Below are 19,010 nucleotides of genomic sequence, written 5' to 3'. Positions count from 1 at the left end.
TTTGTAAAATTACATACTACGTTTTTGGTATAGTTTCATACACGTGACACATCTCATACATCTACCAGAGAGTTTGCATCTACTTATACACATAATGTGTATTAATTTAAATTGATTTCCAATTCACTTGTTACAATTACTACTACTTTGTAACTTACAAATTTGGATACACGTGTGTATATACGTAGAATTGAGAACAGAGTATTCGCTTAAAGCAATTGTTTTTCACAAACATTATTAGAATTTGTTTTCATCCATGTATGTGTAGATGTATATAGTTATCAAAAAATTATGTAACGAAAAGTATACATAATTCATCATCACAAAATTATATTAAAACAATCACAGTTCGATATAATGTATTGTCAAAAGATAATCATGAATACATTCAAATATTTTCAAGTAGTTACAAGGTCTAACTATGATATTGTAAATTTCTGTCTATTGAATAAAAAAAGAAGTACATTTATGATATATTTGCAACAAATTAATAAGATGAAAAAATATTATAGTATTAAACAAAGGAAAAATTCGCCACAAACTAAACATTTTATTCTATCAGGTAGCTTTTTATATAATTTATTTTTTCCTAAAGAAGAAAAAGATGATATTGAGGAATTAACAATGACAATTAAACGATCAATTTTATTAATTCAGGTTAGACATAATACTCTTATATTATCATAAAAGTGTTAACAATGTTGCATTATTATATTAAATGCAAACTTCTTAATTTAATATAGTTTTAGCAATAATTCTCATACTTTATAGAAAGAAGAATTTCTAAAAGCAGAGCAAATGCTACATATTGCTTTGCGCCAAGCACAAACTTTGCAACATTATGATGGTATAACTTATGTGTATGATGTAATGGCAAATCTAGCATATGATACAAATGACTATAAAAAAGCAGAAAAGCTATTTAAATCAGTTTTACAGAGACTAATAGCTAAGGGAGTTCCACAGGATGATTTAGCAATTATTCATATTAGTCTTAAGATTGCTGATACATATGATAAAATAGGAGATAAACAGTAAGCAATCATGTAACAAATTTCATCTACTTTTTAAATTTTTATAAAATACAATATCTAATAATTTAAAACAATAAAATATTTTATTCTGTTAATATAGAAAAGCAGACAATGGTTACAAATTTTGTTTACAACATTTACAAAATCATTTAGCCAAAGACGGTGAAAATCTAGATGTATTACAATTGTTAGGCTTAAATTTAGAAAAATATGCATCTATGCTTTTCTCACAATCGCAGTATAACAATGCTCTCGAATACTTTACTAAAGCTTATGATATATCCATAAAAATAAATGGTGAAGAAAATGAACAAACTGTTATTCTATTAAATAACTTAGCAAGTGTCTGTTATATACTACAAAAATATGATGAAACTATTAAATATTTATCTAAAGCTGCAGAAATAGGTAATATCAATACAAATATTGTTGTATTTGAATTGCTCCAAATTAGATTATTATATTTTTAGGAAACAAGTTACCAGATATGGTTGAATTAGGTTTCATTCATGTCAACTTGGGACATGCATTTATTTCAAAAGGACTTTATGAAGAAGCAAAAAAAAATTGTAGTAAGGGAGAAAATTTAGCGAAAGCTAGAAATGACAATGAAACTGTAGTGGAAGCTAAAAAATGTCTTGAACAAATAGAAAGTTTAATATTGTAATATACATGTAAATATTAAATTGTAGTACTTTAACTTGTTTAACTTATAGGTATATTGAAATTGAAAATGTATACAGTGAAAAATTATTAAACATATTATACATATTTATAATATATTCGTTATATATCCACGTTTTATTTAAAAATTAATTGGTAGAATGAAAGATAATTGTATATCATATATAAAGATTATTGACTCTAATAAAACAAATTTGCATATAATTTTATGAATTTTTACATTGTGTTTAGATAAAATTAGAAAATTCTTATTGTAATATACAAAAACTGATATAACTACAGAAAAATGTATAATATTTTAATTGAAATTGAAATTATGATTCTTGTAATTATATGGAGAATATGTTTTTATGTATATATATAGAAAACATACAATGTTTATTTTCATTTACAGTAGTTACATGTCTATATATGTGTAAGCAATATCTATAAAAAAATAAATAAATGTAACGTGTAAAAAATATATCCTTTCACAATATAAGTGAAGTTCTAACACAATTTTCGTAAAAAACATTTTTGCCAATAATTAAACATAAAATGGTTTGTAGAAATAAACATGTAATACGTTTGAGAAAAATATATTGAATGTGTAACGGGTGATTGTATGTTTATTATTTCTTATGAAACTAGTAATAAATTATTTCAGTGTTTCAGTATATTTTAATAACGTGTTTTTTCACGATCTTTCTATTTTTATTTGTGACGTGAATGATACCTAAAATGTACCAATTTTTTCCCATAATGCTAATATTTATGATAATTATACAGTATTGTTTTCACTGGTATTCATGTTATACAACATATTAGAATACTCACTAGCATTCATTAAACAATACAATTAGAATGTTGTAAAAATATAAACTCTAATTTTGAATTCTTATTATAGCAGTTAAATGAACTGTTATTAAGTGATCACAATATGTTGTTAAAAAAATTTTATCACTTAATTTTATCACAAAAACTATTCATACTCTGCTATAAGTACCATCATATATACACCTAAGAGAAGCGCAATAATTTCTTTTACAGACTGCCTAAAATTAGTATCTATTAAAAGTTCTGGTATTACAGAAACAGTAGCTATATAAATAAATCCACCAGCTGTGAATGGAAGAATCCACATAGTTGCAAGATCACCTAAAATATTTAATTAAATTTTAAGATAAATATAACATTTATTTGAATTTAATTGATGTATTGCAACTTACTCTTACCCATGCCTTCTGCAAGTAACGATACATAAGTTCCTAATAAAGCACCTACAGCAGTTGTAAGTTGAAGCATCATGGCCTAAAATCAAAGTCACATTATATAATTCTTATCATAACAATTTATTCTGCTAACTTCATCTTTTTTTAAATCTTACTTTTCTTTTACTATAACCACTTTGTATTAAAATAGCAAAGTCTCCTATTTCATGAGGTACCTCATGTAACAAAATTGTAAATGTGGTAATATAGCCAATATTTTTACCAGCTAAATAGCTAGCTCCAATAGCAAGACCATCTGTGAAATTGTGTAAAAAATCAGCAACTAAATTTAAATAACCAGCAATTTTTATTTCATTCTCAGAATTTTCTACTTTTTCTTTAAAGTTTACATCAGATTTATCAGAACCTTTCTGTAATTTCTTATCATTTTTATTTTTTTTTGGCAGGTTTTTTGTGACATTATGTACATGTATGTGACCATGGTCTGTTTTAATAATTCTCACTGCTTTTTCAACAATTAAAAACATAATGATACCTAATAATACACATAAACCAACAGACATATCATGTCCATGTTCTGATTCTTCATCACCTTGGTTATGAGAATGTGAATGCGAATGTACTTCTTCGGAAGACAGATGTGTATGAGGAACCAAAGCATGAGGAATTAAATGTAAAAATGCATCTCCTAATAAACCACCAGATGCAAAACTTAATAATATCTTTAACAGTGGTTCACTTTCTTTAGTATTATCTAAAGGTACAAAGAACAAAATAAGGAAGGGTGCTGCTGATATAATTAAAGTAGATGCAGTAGCTCTGAAAATCACTTCATTGTAAGTCCTGTCAGACAAAACTGATTTCTGCTGATGGTCATAGTTATCATCTTCATGTTTATGTTGATGTATAATTTCATTATGATATATAGAATGTTGTTTTTCTAAGTACATTTCATTAGCTTCCTTGGAATACTTAAAACTTGGTGACTCATCATGGTAATGAGCTTGACAAAGAGTCGGCAAGTTTAGAAGTATAAGTAATAAAAACGTCCCAAGTGCTATTCGTGAAATCCATTTATTCGCATGGCTTCTTCGTTGGTTATCCTGTGCCGTCGTGATCATTTCCATAATTTTGCACAGACTTGTTAACACACAACCGGTTTACGTATCGTTGTTGGTGTAATCTTAACATCCGTGCAGAAGTGTAAAAGTGTAACAATTTTGATATTGTAGTTATGGTGTCAAACAGAATTAAAGAATTGTATCATGATTGCGGCCACGTCAGAGGTTGATGCGTTATCACTTTTGTTCTTTTAAAAAAATAACAGATTAACGTTGGCAGCATTGATTTGTTAATATTGGCTATTCTGGTAGTTTATAAATTCAAAATTCAAAAGATGGTTACAAAAATAGTTAAGATATTATATTTTAACTAAAATATTAATAAATCAATCAGTTTTAAACCCAAAGTTTGTTGTTAATGTATAAACAATCGGTGTTAGTATTGAACCATTAAGCATAATATAATTTTTAATTTTATACTTTTATATTGTTATTACGAAAAAATTCGTTACAAAGGATCCAAACTGTGAAGAACTGGTGAATATCCTCCCAAATATCCATGTGAACTGTCAAAGAACAGAATTTGTGGAGGTTAGTCGAGAGGAAAGCAAATCTTATCGTACTGATGGTGTTTAGTTAAAGAAATTTCACCATCATGTCACATAATACTTTAAAATCTATGGGACATGGATTTTGTGATGCCATTTTTTCAAGTTCACCTATTAATTTCGATAAGGAGAATATAAACTCTTTAAATGAGAAGTGAGATTTTTTTTATATTAGTACATTAAAAAAAAAAATTAAAAGCTGTTATATATTAATTCTTTTTGTTATTTTGTAGGGAAGGAACATGTTCTGATATACTTGATACACCTCAAAGAGGAGTCCAAAATGTTACTGAAAATAAATGTTTAAAACTTGAAAAGCGTAAAATATTACTTGACAATGATACTGAAAATTTGAAATCAACAAATACACCTTATACTATAAATCTGTGTCACTCAAAGTCTATAAATACATTTCAAAGAAAACAAGTTTTATTTCCTGAATATGCAGCATCTGATTCAAAGTATAAAACGTCTACGAAAACAGTGTCTACAACTTCACTGAATGAAAAGACTTTAACCATGCATTCTTGTACTCCCAAACAATATAAAATTCATACTACTACAAGCAATTCAAAAATAAATATCTTGCCTCCAAATAAAACACCTGTGAAACGTTATTTTAGTGACAACATTTTATCACAAGCTACTCCTGACTGTTTTAATGTTGTTCAAGTTGAAACACCATGTGGTAAATCAAACGATATTGGTATTGAAGATCAAACTGTATATGAAGGAGAAAATAGTAATTTGACTGTAGGTATACGTGTTAGACCTTTGAATACAAAGTAAGTTATTAAATTCTTATACCGAGAGCTTTTCTTTAGGTAGTACTATGATTTAATATTTTTTCTATTCTTTATTATTTCAGAGAACTAAATGATTCAAAAGTTGTAGCAGTTGTACAAGTAAATGGTCAAAATATTATTGTTTCTTGTGAATCTGTTCAACATACTTTCACATATGACCATTGCTTTATATCACAAATAGATGCATCAGAACCTAGTTATGCTAATCAGGAAATTGTATTTAAAAATATGGTTTTACCACTAGTACAAAATGCTTTTGAAGGGTATAATGTTTGTTTATTTGCTTATGGACAAACAGGCTCTGGTAAAAGTTATAGCATGATGGGTCAAGAATCTGCACAAAATAATACAATATCACTCGATGAAGCAATTGGTATTATTCCAAGATTTTGTCAAGAAATATTTACGAGGGTATCTGTTAATACGAATACTAAAACTACAGTAGAGATTAGTTATTTTGAAATTTATAATGAAAAAATACACGATCTTTTAACAAATGTTAACAGTGGAGTAAAAAGGGCTCCTCTTAAAGTAAGAGAACATCCTGTATTTGGACCATATATTGTTGATTTAAGTCAACATTGTGTGCAAAATTATAAAGATTTGCAGGTATGTTTATAATATCAGTTGTAATTGCGTCTGCTGTAAGATTATTTGTTGATTATTAAACTGTTATAAATATATTTCTCTTAGACTTGGCTCAAGGTAGGCAATTCACAACGAGCTACAGCAGCAACTGGAATGAATGAAAAGAGTTCAAGATCTCATAGTATATTTAGTATCATATTAACACAAACCCAAAAAAATAATCAATTAAATAATGAATCTGTGGATGCTAGTCGACGTAGTAAAATTAATTTAGTAGATTTAGCGGGTAGTGAAAGACTGAGCCAAACTTGTGCAAGCGGTGACAGATTAAAGGTATGTCATATTACATTTAATTACTTGATTATAGTCTGGTAATTTTTTTCATATAATAATAAAATTAATTGTACTCTAAAGGAAGGAGTGTCTATTAATAAATCATTGCTTACATTGGGAAAAGTAATCGCATCCTTGGCTGAAAACACAAGTAATCGTAAACGAGGTTTTGTTCCATATCGTGAATCTGTTCTTACATGGCTGCTAAAGGTAAGTGTTATTAAGTCACTGACACAAGATTTGACATAAGTAAATAATTTTTTTTTTATTGAATCTTCAATGACAAAGTTCTTTGTTGTAACAGTCATTAAAGCTGTTATGACTTTTATGGCTTTAATGATTAGTGAATCATTACTTATGTATATGTTTTCTTTTCTTATACAATATACAGAAAACTTAAGTTAGGTTTACTTTATTTTTGAAGATGTATTTTTTTATATAACTTTATGTACATATTCAGTCTTATAAATTATTCAATTCTTCATTGAATATCTAGTTAATCTACTTTTTTTAAATATTAAAGTATTTCTAGAATAGTATAAATATATGTCAATTTATAGTTTAATGCAGTTCATATTAACTGTAAATGCAATTATTGGTTATGCTAGATTTTGGGAAAAAAGGCAGATAATATTATCAGTTGCTTTATAACCTTGTGTTACTCATGTACAGAATAACACATTATAAAAAATTGTTAGGATATACATATATTATGTACTTCATTGATGATTTTTTGCGATATTTGTACAAAATGTTTCAATATATGTATCATTTAAAATAATACCTAAACTACTAATTTCATGAATATGTAGAAAATGTTTTTTTAAATAATATTTTAAAAAATCAATAAATTGTGCATTATATCAAATAGCAGAGGAGATATAAAATAACATAAATTATTCATTATACAGGTTTTGAACATATAAAATTGTTACAAATACAAATATAAACTTAAAATTTTTCGTTCTATGAAAAAAGTATTTAAAGGTAAATAACATTTCAAATCATCACATCATAATATAATACATGTATCATAGAAGTTTGGTACAATAATTCTGCATTCCTTATATACGAGGTACGTCTGTTTCGGTATCAATTTCTGGAAACCATATTAAAATGCTGAAACATGAATAAGTAAACATTCTATTTCTATTTGACGTTTTTTGTTATGTTATTCATTTTTATACATCCGTTATTTTCTAAAACTTTCTTTGACGTTTTCTTATCAGTTTTCGTGATTCCTTCTTTAGTGTCTGTGCAGTCATGTTCTTCTTCTTCTTCGTGAATTTGTTGGCAAGAATTCCTTCGTGATTTTTCTCGTATATAAGCCGCGAGACTTCTTCTCTTGTTCTCCCGGCACAAGTAACAATTTTCTTTCGAAAGTGCTTTTTGTTCATGATGTTGTGGCAATCGTTGAGAATGAACTTGTGTTGACTTACCTGAAAGATAATTTTCTTTTTCCATTGTATTCTATTTTTATCACTTTATTTTCTATTATTATTTCATTTTAAATTTTATTATTTTGGGAAAAGTAAAATATTTGTTAAATACGCAACATCTTTTTTATTTGAAATTAAGGTTTCTTTTGTCAACTTTCTGTCAACTTCTATAATCAATGGCCTTTTAATCCTGGCTAAGGTTCAACGATTTTTTGAAAGGTAGCTCCGTGCGTTGTTGCACGTAGCCAATCTGCTGACCTAACTCGTGGTTCTTAAGTCATTCTCAACCCGAAAGATATGTTATAATTGTCTCCCGTGAATGAAGTAACGTGATGCGTTACACGTATCGCATGAAACTCATGTGTTCGAAGAAAACTATTATGACGAAAATTATGTTAGTAAAGTGTAACAGTGACGAAAAATAATTATTGAAGATAAAAGGCCCGATAGATAAAAATTTGATAACCAAGATCATAATATTTTGTACGGGCAGTAAAAAAGATACCTTGATAAGATAAAAGTAATGCAGAATCATCATATATCTTCTTAGTCCTATTCGAATTCTATTATTGATTCTGATATTTTTTCATTGCATTGATAGATTGCTAGAAAAATTGATAGATTGAATTTATATCAAAATAGATGTTCCTCCCGGTAAGTTCATTATAGCATTTCGTAAATCAATTGCATAAAGATTTCATCTAAAAATGCGTGAATAATTGAGAGTTTCTCTACACACAACGCGAAGCATTCCTGCACATACAAATGCAGAATCTGTTATTGCAAGTAGAATAAAAGGATCGTTCATCTCTGTTTATTCTCGTTAATGTGTCATGCTGGTTTCAAAAGATATTTTTAGATCTATATATCTTTTTACCTGCATGCATATATAAATATATATTATTATATATATATATATATATATATATATTTATATATGCATGCAGGTAAAAAGATACAATACATATATAAGGTATAAAAATATATATATATATATTAGACTATTTTATTCTATAACAAGCCGTAGCAAAATATAAGTAATGGCAAGTATGATAACTATAACGCTATTATTATATCTATTACAATGGAATTGATCTAGCATATTATATTACAACCTTTACCGTATTTGTTATCGTAACGATGCAAACATGTTTTTCGTGTTTACGATTTAACTTGTTTTGATGCTGCGTTCTTCTTTTGATCATACATACATATATAATTTTCAGAAATATGTAATTTATATGCATTTCCAAAATTTCATTAAGAAAACAATTGACGCAATGAAATAGAATACGAATCTTTTCCGATGATACCAATTCTTTTGTACTATTCTCGCTATTTTACGTTGTGCGTAATATGACGTTTTTCGAATTGCGATAATGATAGTTTCAAAGCCTAATATATGATAAATAATGCGGAGGACTGCCTTCAGGCAACCAATTCCTCACAACGATAACGCAAAGGGAGGGGCAACTACGTTGCATAGAAATATCTAAGAGTTATCTTACACGTATGCACCGGCATCGATTAAAAATATATAAATCATTTTTCTCAATTGAATCTTGAAATTCCTTATTATTATATTAATTAGAACACCGAACAATCATTCGATAGATGAATCGTAACGATTTTATGCAATCGATTATTTGTTATTATTGAGTTGTTTAATTGATTTATGTTTTGATCATTTCTGTTGAAATCTTTATTTTACTCTAAGAAGGAAAATAAGCATTTGTTGAAACATATCACAGATCAGGATAGATGAATGCACGTACATTTTACGGATTAATAGTTCGAAATCGAGAGTCAATTTAAATACTTTCAAAATACTCATAAACTTTCATTAGTAAAGACAGGTTGTATTTTTTGTCGCATATTTCGAAGTTTTTAAATACGGAAAGTAAGCGATAAAAACGACAACGTACATAAACATTAATCATTAGTGTAGTATGATATCATATGAATAAGGACATAAAGGGAAAAGTTAGATTATTCAAGTGCTGAGAACCGTGGAAAACAATAATAGCAAATACCAATGATAGTATTTGATATGATGATCGCGTGAAATTAGAATAAATGAAGTTATGTATAGTAAATAACGAAATGATATTTATCGTGATGTTAATTAATAAAAATTTAATTATAGTATCTGTCTAGAGAAATCCAGGAAGAACGATAACAAACTGATCATCATAGATCCTCAATATTATCTCTTCTTCCCTTCTTTTCTCTTTAGTAAGGAAGTTGTCATATGTGAGTGTATAAAAAGTGATTCATTTTCATATGATTGAGACGTACCACAATTAAAATAATCTTTATTCCACGGCTGCTCGTAGTCCCGATACTGAGGAGCTCTAAAGAAACCGTAGGTCAAAATTTCGGGAACGTAGACTAAATCCATCGTTCTAACCCGAGGTATCTTCGAGAATAACTAGATTCAGAATTTATTCTCTTCGTAGAAATTTCCGTGTATATCTTCCTTCCTTCTTGATACTTTCGATCAACTCTTGACTCTCTTAATCTCTCTTTTCTCTCTCTAACTCTTAATCCGCTCTTTTTTCTATTCTTTCAATTTATAATGAAACCCGCTGATGTGAGGTTGCACTGATTTTCTAAAACGCAGCTAAAACTCGTTTTACCAGTAAAATTTGCTAGGTATCGTTGTTTCCGGTTTTCTTTCTTTCACCAGTTGAGAACAACTTATTGATAGACTATCGAATTCGTGTTATTACATATTACTCGAGAGGAAGAAAGATAGGCAAAAGCTGCGGCCGCTAAAAAACAAGACAACGTTGTGCTCGAATTGCTGTGATGTTTTACTTTGAACTAAAGAAGTACTGACGCTGAGCATGCAATGTTTATGAGTCGGTTATTCCCTCTCCATCGGATCTTGTTTCTCCTCTCCTCTCCTCTCCGTTGTTACCGCGCGCCCTTCAACTCAGCGCATTGCCCCTCCTTTTCCTCCAATCACCTTTGCGAATTTCTTGTGGATTTTACGATTGTTGAACGTATTTCCCGCGCTTATTCATCTATGACATTATCTCATGAATTTCTTAATCTGATCTTGTACAACTTTAACACGGTCTATTTCTTGTGGTGGTCAAGGTATTGCATGGCCGTTAAATAAGTTTCTCTCTAGTTTCGATTCTCTGCGCCGTTTTTTTTTATCGTTCATTATATATGTACATATACTTGATTTCTAGGATGTTATTTTATAAGAGATAAGAAACAACGTTGCTATTGTATTTTTGAAGGCTATTATTAGAAATCGTCATTAACACTTCAATAATACCTCATGCTTACTATGTACTTGTCAAGAATTTTATAACGGTAATATTAGCTAATGTTTATTTTGTGCCTCACCATAAAACGCAGTACGTCGTAAATGCTTACTAATCTCCAGAATCTCGTTGAAAGCGTAAAGAACTGCTTTTCCAATAATTATTATCCTATGATATAAGCATATCTTTTATGTTATAAATGCAAGTTCGTATAATAATACAATTTGCTCGTTTATTATCAAGCGTTTAGCGATTAGAAAAGGGGGGAAGATATTGAAGTATATTTTACATAAAATTTTATTTTACCATGAAAACAAAATTATTTAAATAGTTATCATCTATTGATATTTTCAAAGTAGCAAATATGATCCAATAATAATTGTTGGATAGAATGTGTTTTATAGCGAGATTTATTATGTAATTAAGTGAAACGAATATATACATTGGTAATATGTAGGTATTATCTCTCTACCAAACAATCGTATATTGTGAGTTATTTTTCAAATAATAGTAACTATGAACAGAAATAAAGTCACGTCTACTGATAACATTGAATAAGGTGCAATAAAAAGTTTTTTGCTGTATCAAACCTTGAAGAAAGATACGCAGTTAGAAGATATTAATTTTTTTGTTATCTTAAGAATAAAATGAAATGAATAACGTAAAAAAAGGATTGTGACATATAGATATTTTATGTATAGATACATTTGTTTTATCATAATTATAAACTGATAATTATATTTTGATCGTATCTTGATTAGAGACTTTTGTTCATGTGTAGTTCAAGTGCGGTTCAAGTGCTTAAATTGATAATGATGACGTATGAAAAATGATACTCTAACAAATTCTTTAAATTATTCGGTTCTGTCCAATATCGTCGATTAGTTAACGATGCATGTTGCTTCAATAAGTTTTATCGACAATAAATAAAGCCTTGCAATAAAATCTAAAAATTAAATAGATAATAATTAAATAGATTTCATTAAATATAAAAAATATTGAAGATAAAGGTGTATAAGACTTTTTTCACTGTTGAATCATTGAATGATGACTTAGCACACCCTTGTGTATACGTACTATTGAGGAATTTGATGTTCTATCTGATGTCTTATCGTTTATTAACTATATCAGGATAACATTGAGAAACATAAACGTCAAGGTGTGATCGATAACAGTGTAAGTATTACTTAGGAAAGATTAAATCGCAATCTGTCTTAACCGAGCGTGTGTTGTCTTATCATGCAGAATACTGATAATAATTATTTATGCGCAAAAGAATCGAGATTAAGTTAGATGAAACGAGTGAAACACGACGTGCAAAGCTAACAATGTCACTTCTTTAGCTCTACAATTTAATTACGACGAATCAATACAACTGAGATTTTACACTCGTTTAATTAAGTCTTATGCAGTTCAATGACTTCATTTTGTTTTCTATGTACATTCGAACTTGTCTTTTTCAGAGTTTCTGCGTTCCCTTATATTTATTATAAACTGTTAGGTTTCCTTTTTTTCAACATATTTTTTAAACTTTTATCCTTTTTTAAACATAGGAAAGCCTCGGAGGAAATTCAAGAACAGCAATGCTTGGAACAGTATCGCCAGCTAATATACACGTAGAAGAGACGCTTGCAACACTCCGATATGCTTGTCAAGCTCGAGCCATTGTTAATCGTATTCGAATCAATGAAGATCCACATGAGAAATTAATTCGGTAATATATTCTTTATGAATGAACAACTGATAATTCATTATTACATTCAATAAAATATAACAGATTTCCTTCCAATATGAATATAATAAATCGAAAGTTCGTGTATAAAATAAGTCTTCCACTTCGGGACAGATAAACAAAAGAATATCATTAAATATTATCGACACAGTTTTCCCAGTTTGCAACAAGCCTAACCTAAAGCTTTTAATTTTAAATATAATTGTGATCTCTCTCTTAGGGAATTGAAAGCGGAAGTATTGCGATTGCGCGGTGTACGTGAAGGATACGAAAAGCAACTTGGTATTCTTCCACGTCGTCTTCTCAATTCCGTCCCACCGGTTAACCAAAATAACGATGAAATTAAGAAGAAACAACAAGAAATTGATAAATTAAGGCACCGATTAAAGGAGACTGAAGAACAACTTGCGATTACTGAAATGTAAGTTAATATTAACGTAAGCTGTTATAATTATTTTAGATCATTAATTACAACAATTCGGAACAATCAAATTGTTTCAATGAGTAATTATCTATAATCATTATTAATATAATGTATTTTCTATAATAAATGTTTCGTCACATTGCTCCGGAAACAGATTGGAGGATGTTCACCAATTAAAGATTTGAATATTTAGCTACATGTAATTGCAGGACTTGGCAAATGAAATTGCGAGATACCGAGGAAAAGAAAAATTCTGAAATAAAGTACTTACGTCGCTGTGGTATCGCTATTGAACTCGATTTTCGTGAGAAGGATAAGCAACCTTGTCTTATAAATCTTGCGGCCGATCCTATGTTATCTGGTACGCTTTTGTATCTCATTCCTCCAGGACTTGTTCGTATCGGAAAAAATTCAGGTTGTCAGAACTTTTCCGAACATTTGGATATCATGTTGGATGGACCACTGGTTAGGCCTTTACACTGGTTAGTTATTGGATTGGTTGGTTCGATGACTTGAAAGGATGCGGTTGTTGGTCTTGTCTCTGTTTTTCACTTTTGTTCCTCTTTTTCCCTCCTGTGCTCGTTTTTCAGCTTGACGCTTATGAATTATGTTGGAGGAAACTATTTTACTTTGTTTTTGTTCCCTTCTCCTATCTGCCTCTCAAGAGTGCATGTTCTTCACGGGCTTTCCTCGCGAACCTATTTAACGTCGTCCAAAATAATATTGTAATTAATCTGTTTGGTTAAAAAAATTTGCATGGCAGTATTTCATTATTTAGTTGTCACTGTATAGTATAATGATCCCGAAACGATTCCAAATACATTTTCATCGTGTTTATGAGCATGAAATGCTAATCATTTACATTTGATGGAAAGATATGTCAAATATAATTGAAATTATTTATATATGTACCAATTTTAATAAATTATTTTAGATAGATAATTTTAATGGTTATCGATTTTTTATACGTTCAACAGTACTATTGAAAACAGTAATGGGAAACTTATATTATCATCAGAAATGGAAGGAGATACGTTCGTGAATGGACAGGTATAACATATTTTACGTTTATGATCTTATTTTATTTTTATCATTATTAAATTATTTATCATACCGTAGGTGGTAACTGGCAAAGTTATTTTAAAACATGGTGACCGATTAGTAATTGGCGGCAATCATTATTTTAAAGTCTCAAGTCCTTATGATGAACATAGCAATATACAAATTTCAGCGCAGGCTGTAGACTATGAATTTGCTCATCAAGAAATTCTAAAAGTGCAAGAAGAAAAGTACGAATTTTTAATAGCTCTTTTTATTCAACAAATGTGCGTGACTAAAAGGTATTTAACGTTATGTTACTTTTGATTCAATAGATTAAGGGCAGAGTTAGAAGAAAGTAAACAGAAAGCAATAAAAGAATTAGAAAATGCTAAACGAGAAGTTGAAATGCAATTGGGATCGCAAAAATTATCGTACGAACGTAAAATCGAAATTCTTGGTTCCACGGTCCAAGAGCAGAAACTCGCATTGGAACAAGTTCATCAAAAGAAAAAAGAATTAGAATTGGAAAAAGAATTACTTGAAAACGAAGTTGAGACAAATAATAGATTAAAAAAAATACAAATAGATCAAAAAAAAATTAGCGTCGCGCCATATAAATCTAATTTCTTACAAGAACTGGAAAGCATTTTAAATGAAAGGGCAGCAGATGCCGAATTCGCTCTCAAAATGAAAGCTAGTGCAGAAGCAATAAGTGACGGTGGTATTAGCTTACATGAAATGCAAATATTGGTAAAAGAAGCTACCGAACGGTGTAGAGAAGTTGGCCTTAATTATGTAAGTATTTATTGCATAGATAGTAGTTAAAAAGATATATCTTTTTCATAAGTTTATTCGTTACATTTTTAGGAGTTTGATCAACAACAAATAATTGTTAATAAGAGTCTGAAACCAGTAATTCGTATACGTAATAGAGATAGCATGAGAGAGACATTCTGGCAGCCAATGCGTTTTTTAGATTGGGTTCATCGTTTGCGAGACTATGATATAGAAGACTCAATAAAGGAGCTATGTACATCAGAAGAAACTTGGGAACCCTATGAAGATACAGAAGCTTTTGAGGACTCCCTAAATAATAGCCGAATTTCAATAAACATAACACCAGTAAAAAAACATTTGAACGAAAGTCTACAACAACTCTCATTAGATACGTCCATGCTTGGAAGTACATTAATTAACCAAACGTTTGATGTTTCCAAAGATCAAGAAACCATAAATACATGTCTTGTTCAAATGGAACTCGCTACAAGAACTTTACGTAAATTATGTAGTAGAAATAGTGGAATTCAGTCAGTTGCGGAATCGCTTGATAATATGCAAAGTATCATTTGTAGTTTACGTGAAATTTTAGAAATAGAAGATATAAATAAATATTCCAATGAAAGTGTAACTCCTATGCAGAGTTTCAATAATAGTGTAATTGAAGATTCTGACACAAATTTGGCAGTTTCTAAAAATTACAATATAAAATCTGTTTCTCTGGCAAAATCTACTTTACGCAATAGTATTAACGGTTTTGATAAGAAAAGTGTTAGATTTAATGATAAATTACAACAAGAATTAACCTAATGAAAATTAACATCATTACATAATATTTAACGTAATTAAATAAGATAACTATTTGTAGAGAGACCTAAAGCGTATATTAATAATATACTTTAAAGACATTAATTGGAACAAAAAATATATTTAGCTACATTTATATGTAACTGTACCATTTTATTTCTTATTACTCATAAGGCGTTATGTAATATTTATATACATACATCCATACAAAATATTACAATATGAATATTTAACTATTAATTAAATTTTTATACCATCTGTAAAATTATAATAATATTACTCAAACAAAATTTAAGCAAGCATTTTCTAGATAAAGTATATTTTGTTAATATTAAGTTAGTGAAATATACCATATAAATCTGTTGTTAAGTTGAATTCCTAGATACGGTTAATCAAAATAATCTTCGATATCAATATCAGGATTTAGTAAATCTTCTCCATAAATACTTAAATCCAATTGATTAAGTATTAAGTTTTCACACATTTCTTCTAAATCAGTGTCTCCAATTAATACCGCTCCTTGCATTTTACCATTTTCTAGGATAAGTTTTATGTATTCTGTTCCCTTGGTCATTCGTAACAATATCTCATAATTGTTATCCAACTTTTGTCCGTTATACAAACCAAGTAAAACTACTTTGTAACCAAAAAACTTAGTTACGTGGGTGAAAAGTTCAAAACAGAAATCCTGCAAAAATTCTTCATTTTTTAATTTAGAAACCATTGATTTTGCCGCATACTGTCCCATTTGATGTGCTTGAGTCCACAGCCTCATTTGAAACCAATGTTTTGCTAATTCCCACCCTGCACTACACACATCTCCAGCGGCATATATATCTTGTTTTGAAGTTTCCAATTTCCAATCTACCAGCAGCCCCCCATCTTCACTTTTTTTTATATCCTCCAAACCTACTATATCAGAATTTGGTATTACACCTGTTGCTGATACAACAAAGTCACAGCCAATAATTTTTCCATTTGTTAATTCAACATATATGGACCATTCTTCCATAGGATCAACTTCTTTTTGTTCTGATTTATTAAGAATTTTAATGATCTCACATTCATATTCTATTTGTACTTTTGCAGATTTAAGGAAAGCACCTTTTACATCAAAATTATTATGCCAATCTGGACCTAAAGCTGGTCCACCTGTTACAACTGATGTATTAGAGACAGTGTACCTCATTCTTTTAGTTAATGAACTAGCATTAGTATTTGTACATGGATCAGTTTTGTATACCTTGTCCATAAAAAATTCTGCAGCCCCAGGATCAACAAATGTTGCAGAAATATGTTTATCCTTAATTACCCATATCATTTCAACACCATCTACTTCATTCACAAGTTCAGTAGCAATACCTCCATTTCCAACTATTACAATTCTTCTTGAATTTTTTATTTTTTGAGAAAATTGGAGAACTGATTCTGTATCTCTTATCCCTAGTATAAAATTATTATGTTCTTCTATCAGTTTTGGTCTAGCACCATTACAAAGACATAACATTTTATAGTTTATAATTCTTCCATTTCTAGTTTGCACTTGTTTACTTAAGCTATCTATTTGTATTACAAAATCATTAATAATTTTTAATGATTCATGTGCTTCCATAAAAACGGCTGTGTCCTTTTCTTCTATATCAAACTGCATTAATGTTTTACTAAGTGGAACTATATTTGTAACTTCTTTTATTAAGGGACTTGCTGTAATTAGGATGATCTTTTCCTCCGGAACAAGAAAGGCTATACTTTTAGCACAGGATACTCCTGCTATACCTCCACCTACTATTGCAAACGTACAGTTTATTTCTTCTTTATCCATTTTGCATGTTTTATTTTTTAAATGCAAATTCTTATAATTACAAGTTAAAGATTAATACATTAATTTTTCCATTCTGAGTACTCATAATATCTAAAGGGAACATCATATGAAAGTAAACCATATTCTTTCGCTTTCATTATTGCTACACATAGATCTTTATAAGCCTTTTGACATATACCAGTATAACTGTAAATAAAGCAAAATAAACAATATAATTATATAGATATTCTCTTGCTGTACTTACTTCTAATTTAGAAGAAGTTAAACTTACTTGTAACTTAAAATTTCTCCACTATGTTCAGAAATAAATTGTTTTAACAAATCAATATTGCGGTAATCAAGAATTAGATATTCATCCCTACATATGGGACATGGGCTACCAGTAGAAATTACACCACCTCTCTAAAAAATTTATAGAATTATTTCAAGAAATAAAATAATAGAAGTTTTTTATTTATTTCTTAAAAATATATACAATGCAAGTCCTTCGTGTTTTTTGGGGAGGAATTTGAGCTTTGAAATTTCTTCTATAATATTTCCAAACAGGATACTCTCCGTAGGTTTTCTTATAAGCTAAAAAAGAAATTATAAATGTGATTAAAGTCATACTGAAACAAAACTAATGTTACATAATTACGTACCACTACTTTTTAGATATTTCATGCTAATTTCTACAGGAATAACTTTAGTTCTATCTTTTGAAATAGGAACTTGTTCATCATCAATATCTTTATCATATTTTATAAATGTAGGATGTATGAATTTCACGGGTATAACCTAAAAAATCGTTTAAAGCATTAAATGACCTTCAACAATGATTATCTCTTTGTGATCCTTACTTTCGGAGTTAAATTACTTCGTAAAAGAGATGCAGCAAATTGCAATTTATTCAATACTAATGGCATAATTTTTATTTTAAACTAATTTTCCAATTATATTATAAAATATATCGCTGAACTATATGATATGGCGTATGATGCACGTTCGTATATACGACCGGAATTCTTCAACTTGAAAACGCTCAAACACAAAACATTATAACAGTTACTTAAATACTTACAAATCTATTAAATTTATGTTATAATTATGTTATAATTTATATTACATATTCTTATCCTTGTTCATCTCAGTTTCTTTATAATATTTAAAATAGTTTGATATCAGTTGCTAGTAGTGACAAAATATTTCAAAAGATTAAATTATATAAATTTAATATAAACGCAAAAATAATTTTGTTATTTCGAAAGAGATATATAATATATATGTGTAGTACTTCTTATTTATTATCAAAATTTGTTTATAGAAGATACTAATTTAACTAATTTTTGAATTAGTCAAGTTAGAATCTTATATATATACATA

General features: G+C 28.8%; 6 protein-coding genes across 10 annotated transcripts; 2 read left to right on the top strand and 4 right to left on the bottom strand.

The window, feature by feature from the left end:
* Nucleotides 1–52: 52 nt before the first annotated feature.
* LOC122571927 (tetratricopeptide repeat protein 19 homolog, mitochondrial) lies at nt 53–1,805 on the top strand. Its single transcript, XM_043736283.1, has 4 exons — nt 53–657; nt 772–1,034; nt 1,135–1,442; nt 1,505–1,805. The coding sequence occupies exons 1-4, from the start codon at nt 358–360 to the stop codon at nt 1,699–1,701; spliced, it is 1,068 nt and encodes a 355-aa protein (XP_043592218.1). The 5' UTR covers nt 53–357; the 3' UTR covers nt 1,702–1,805.
* A 270-nt stretch (nt 1,806–2,075) lies between these two features.
* LOC122571925 (protein catecholamines up) lies at nt 2,076–4,234 on the bottom strand. Of its 2 annotated transcripts, none has more exons than XM_043736276.1 (3): nt 3,085–4,234; nt 2,927–3,008; nt 2,076–2,855 (listed from the first exon to the last, which is right to left on the bottom strand). In XM_043736276.1, exons 1-3 carry the CDS (start codon nt 4,054–4,056, stop codon nt 2,680–2,682), a joined length of 1,230 nt encoding a protein of 409 aa, XP_043592211.1. In that variant the 5' UTR covers nt 4,057–4,234; the 3' UTR covers nt 2,076–2,679. The 2 variants fall into 2 exon arrangements, with proteins under 2 accessions (XP_043592211.1, XP_043592212.1); XM_043736277.1 differs by having other exon boundaries at nt 2,933–3,008; nt 3,085–4,233.
* Nucleotides 4,074–16,027, top strand: LOC122571920 (kinesin-like protein KIF14). Of its 3 annotated transcripts, none has more exons than XM_043736259.1 (13): nt 4,074–4,215; nt 4,507–4,752; nt 4,832–5,383; nt 5,467–6,013; nt 6,098–6,325; nt 6,407–6,535; nt 12,599–12,759; nt 12,998–13,198; nt 13,411–13,683; nt 14,179–14,251; nt 14,321–14,490; nt 14,575–15,037; nt 15,110–16,027. In XM_043736259.1, the coding sequence occupies exons 2-13, from the start codon at nt 4,646–4,648 to the stop codon at nt 15,827–15,829; spliced, it is 3,624 nt and encodes a 1,207-aa protein (XP_043592194.1). In that variant the 5' UTR covers nt 4,074–4,215; nt 4,507–4,645; the 3' UTR covers nt 15,830–16,027. The 3 variants fall into 3 exon arrangements, with proteins under 3 accessions (XP_043592194.1, XP_043592193.1, XP_043592195.1); XM_043736258.1 differs by lacking the exon at nt 4,074–4,215 and adding an exon at nt 4,289–4,425; XM_043736260.1 differs by lacking the exons at nt 4,074–4,215; nt 13,411–13,683 and adding an exon at nt 4,289–4,425.
* On the bottom strand, nt 6,565–11,302 carry LOC122571930. The gene is made up of 2 exons (XM_043736286.1): nt 10,063–11,302; nt 6,565–7,764 (listed from the first exon to the last, which is right to left on the bottom strand). Exons 1-2 carry the CDS (start codon nt 10,163–10,165, stop codon nt 7,475–7,477), a joined length of 393 nt encoding a protein of 130 aa, XP_043592221.1. The 5' UTR covers nt 10,166–11,302; the 3' UTR covers nt 6,565–7,474.
* LOC122571923 (pyridine nucleotide-disulfide oxidoreductase domain-containing protein 1) lies at nt 13,736–17,648 on the bottom strand. The gene is made up of 2 exons (XM_043736271.1): nt 16,177–17,648; nt 13,736–13,899 (listed from the first exon to the last, which is right to left on the bottom strand). Exon 1 carries the CDS (start codon nt 17,646–17,648, stop codon nt 16,215–16,217), a length of 1,434 nt encoding a protein of 477 aa, XP_043592206.1. The 3' UTR covers nt 13,736–13,899; nt 16,177–16,214.
* On the bottom strand, nt 17,424–18,654 carry LOC122571928 (28S ribosomal protein S18b, mitochondrial). Of its 2 annotated transcripts, XM_043736285.1 has the most exons (6): nt 18,488–18,654; nt 18,290–18,425; nt 18,124–18,221; nt 17,920–18,050; nt 17,690–17,834; nt 17,424–17,611 (listed from the first exon to the last, which is right to left on the bottom strand). In XM_043736285.1, exons 1-5 carry the CDS (start codon nt 18,551–18,553, stop codon nt 17,708–17,710), a joined length of 558 nt encoding a protein of 185 aa, XP_043592220.1. In that variant the 5' UTR covers nt 18,554–18,654; the 3' UTR covers nt 17,424–17,611; nt 17,690–17,707. The 2 variants fall into 2 exon arrangements, with proteins under 2 accessions (XP_043592220.1, XP_043592219.1); XM_043736284.1 differs by lacking the exon at nt 17,424–17,611 and having other exon boundaries at nt 17,612–17,834; nt 18,488–18,653.
* Nucleotides 18,655–19,010: the final 356 nt, after the last annotated feature.

The sequence above is a fragment of the Bombus pyrosoma genome, linkage group LG10, assembly GCF_014825855.1.
Source record: "Bombus pyrosoma isolate SC7728 linkage group LG10, ASM1482585v1, whole genome shotgun sequence".
Lineage (NCBI taxonomy): Eukaryota > Metazoa > Arthropoda > Insecta > Hymenoptera > Apidae > Bombus > Bombus pyrosoma.
Note: the sequence above shows the minus strand (reverse complement) of the source record. Positions and strands in the feature narration are given on the sequence as shown.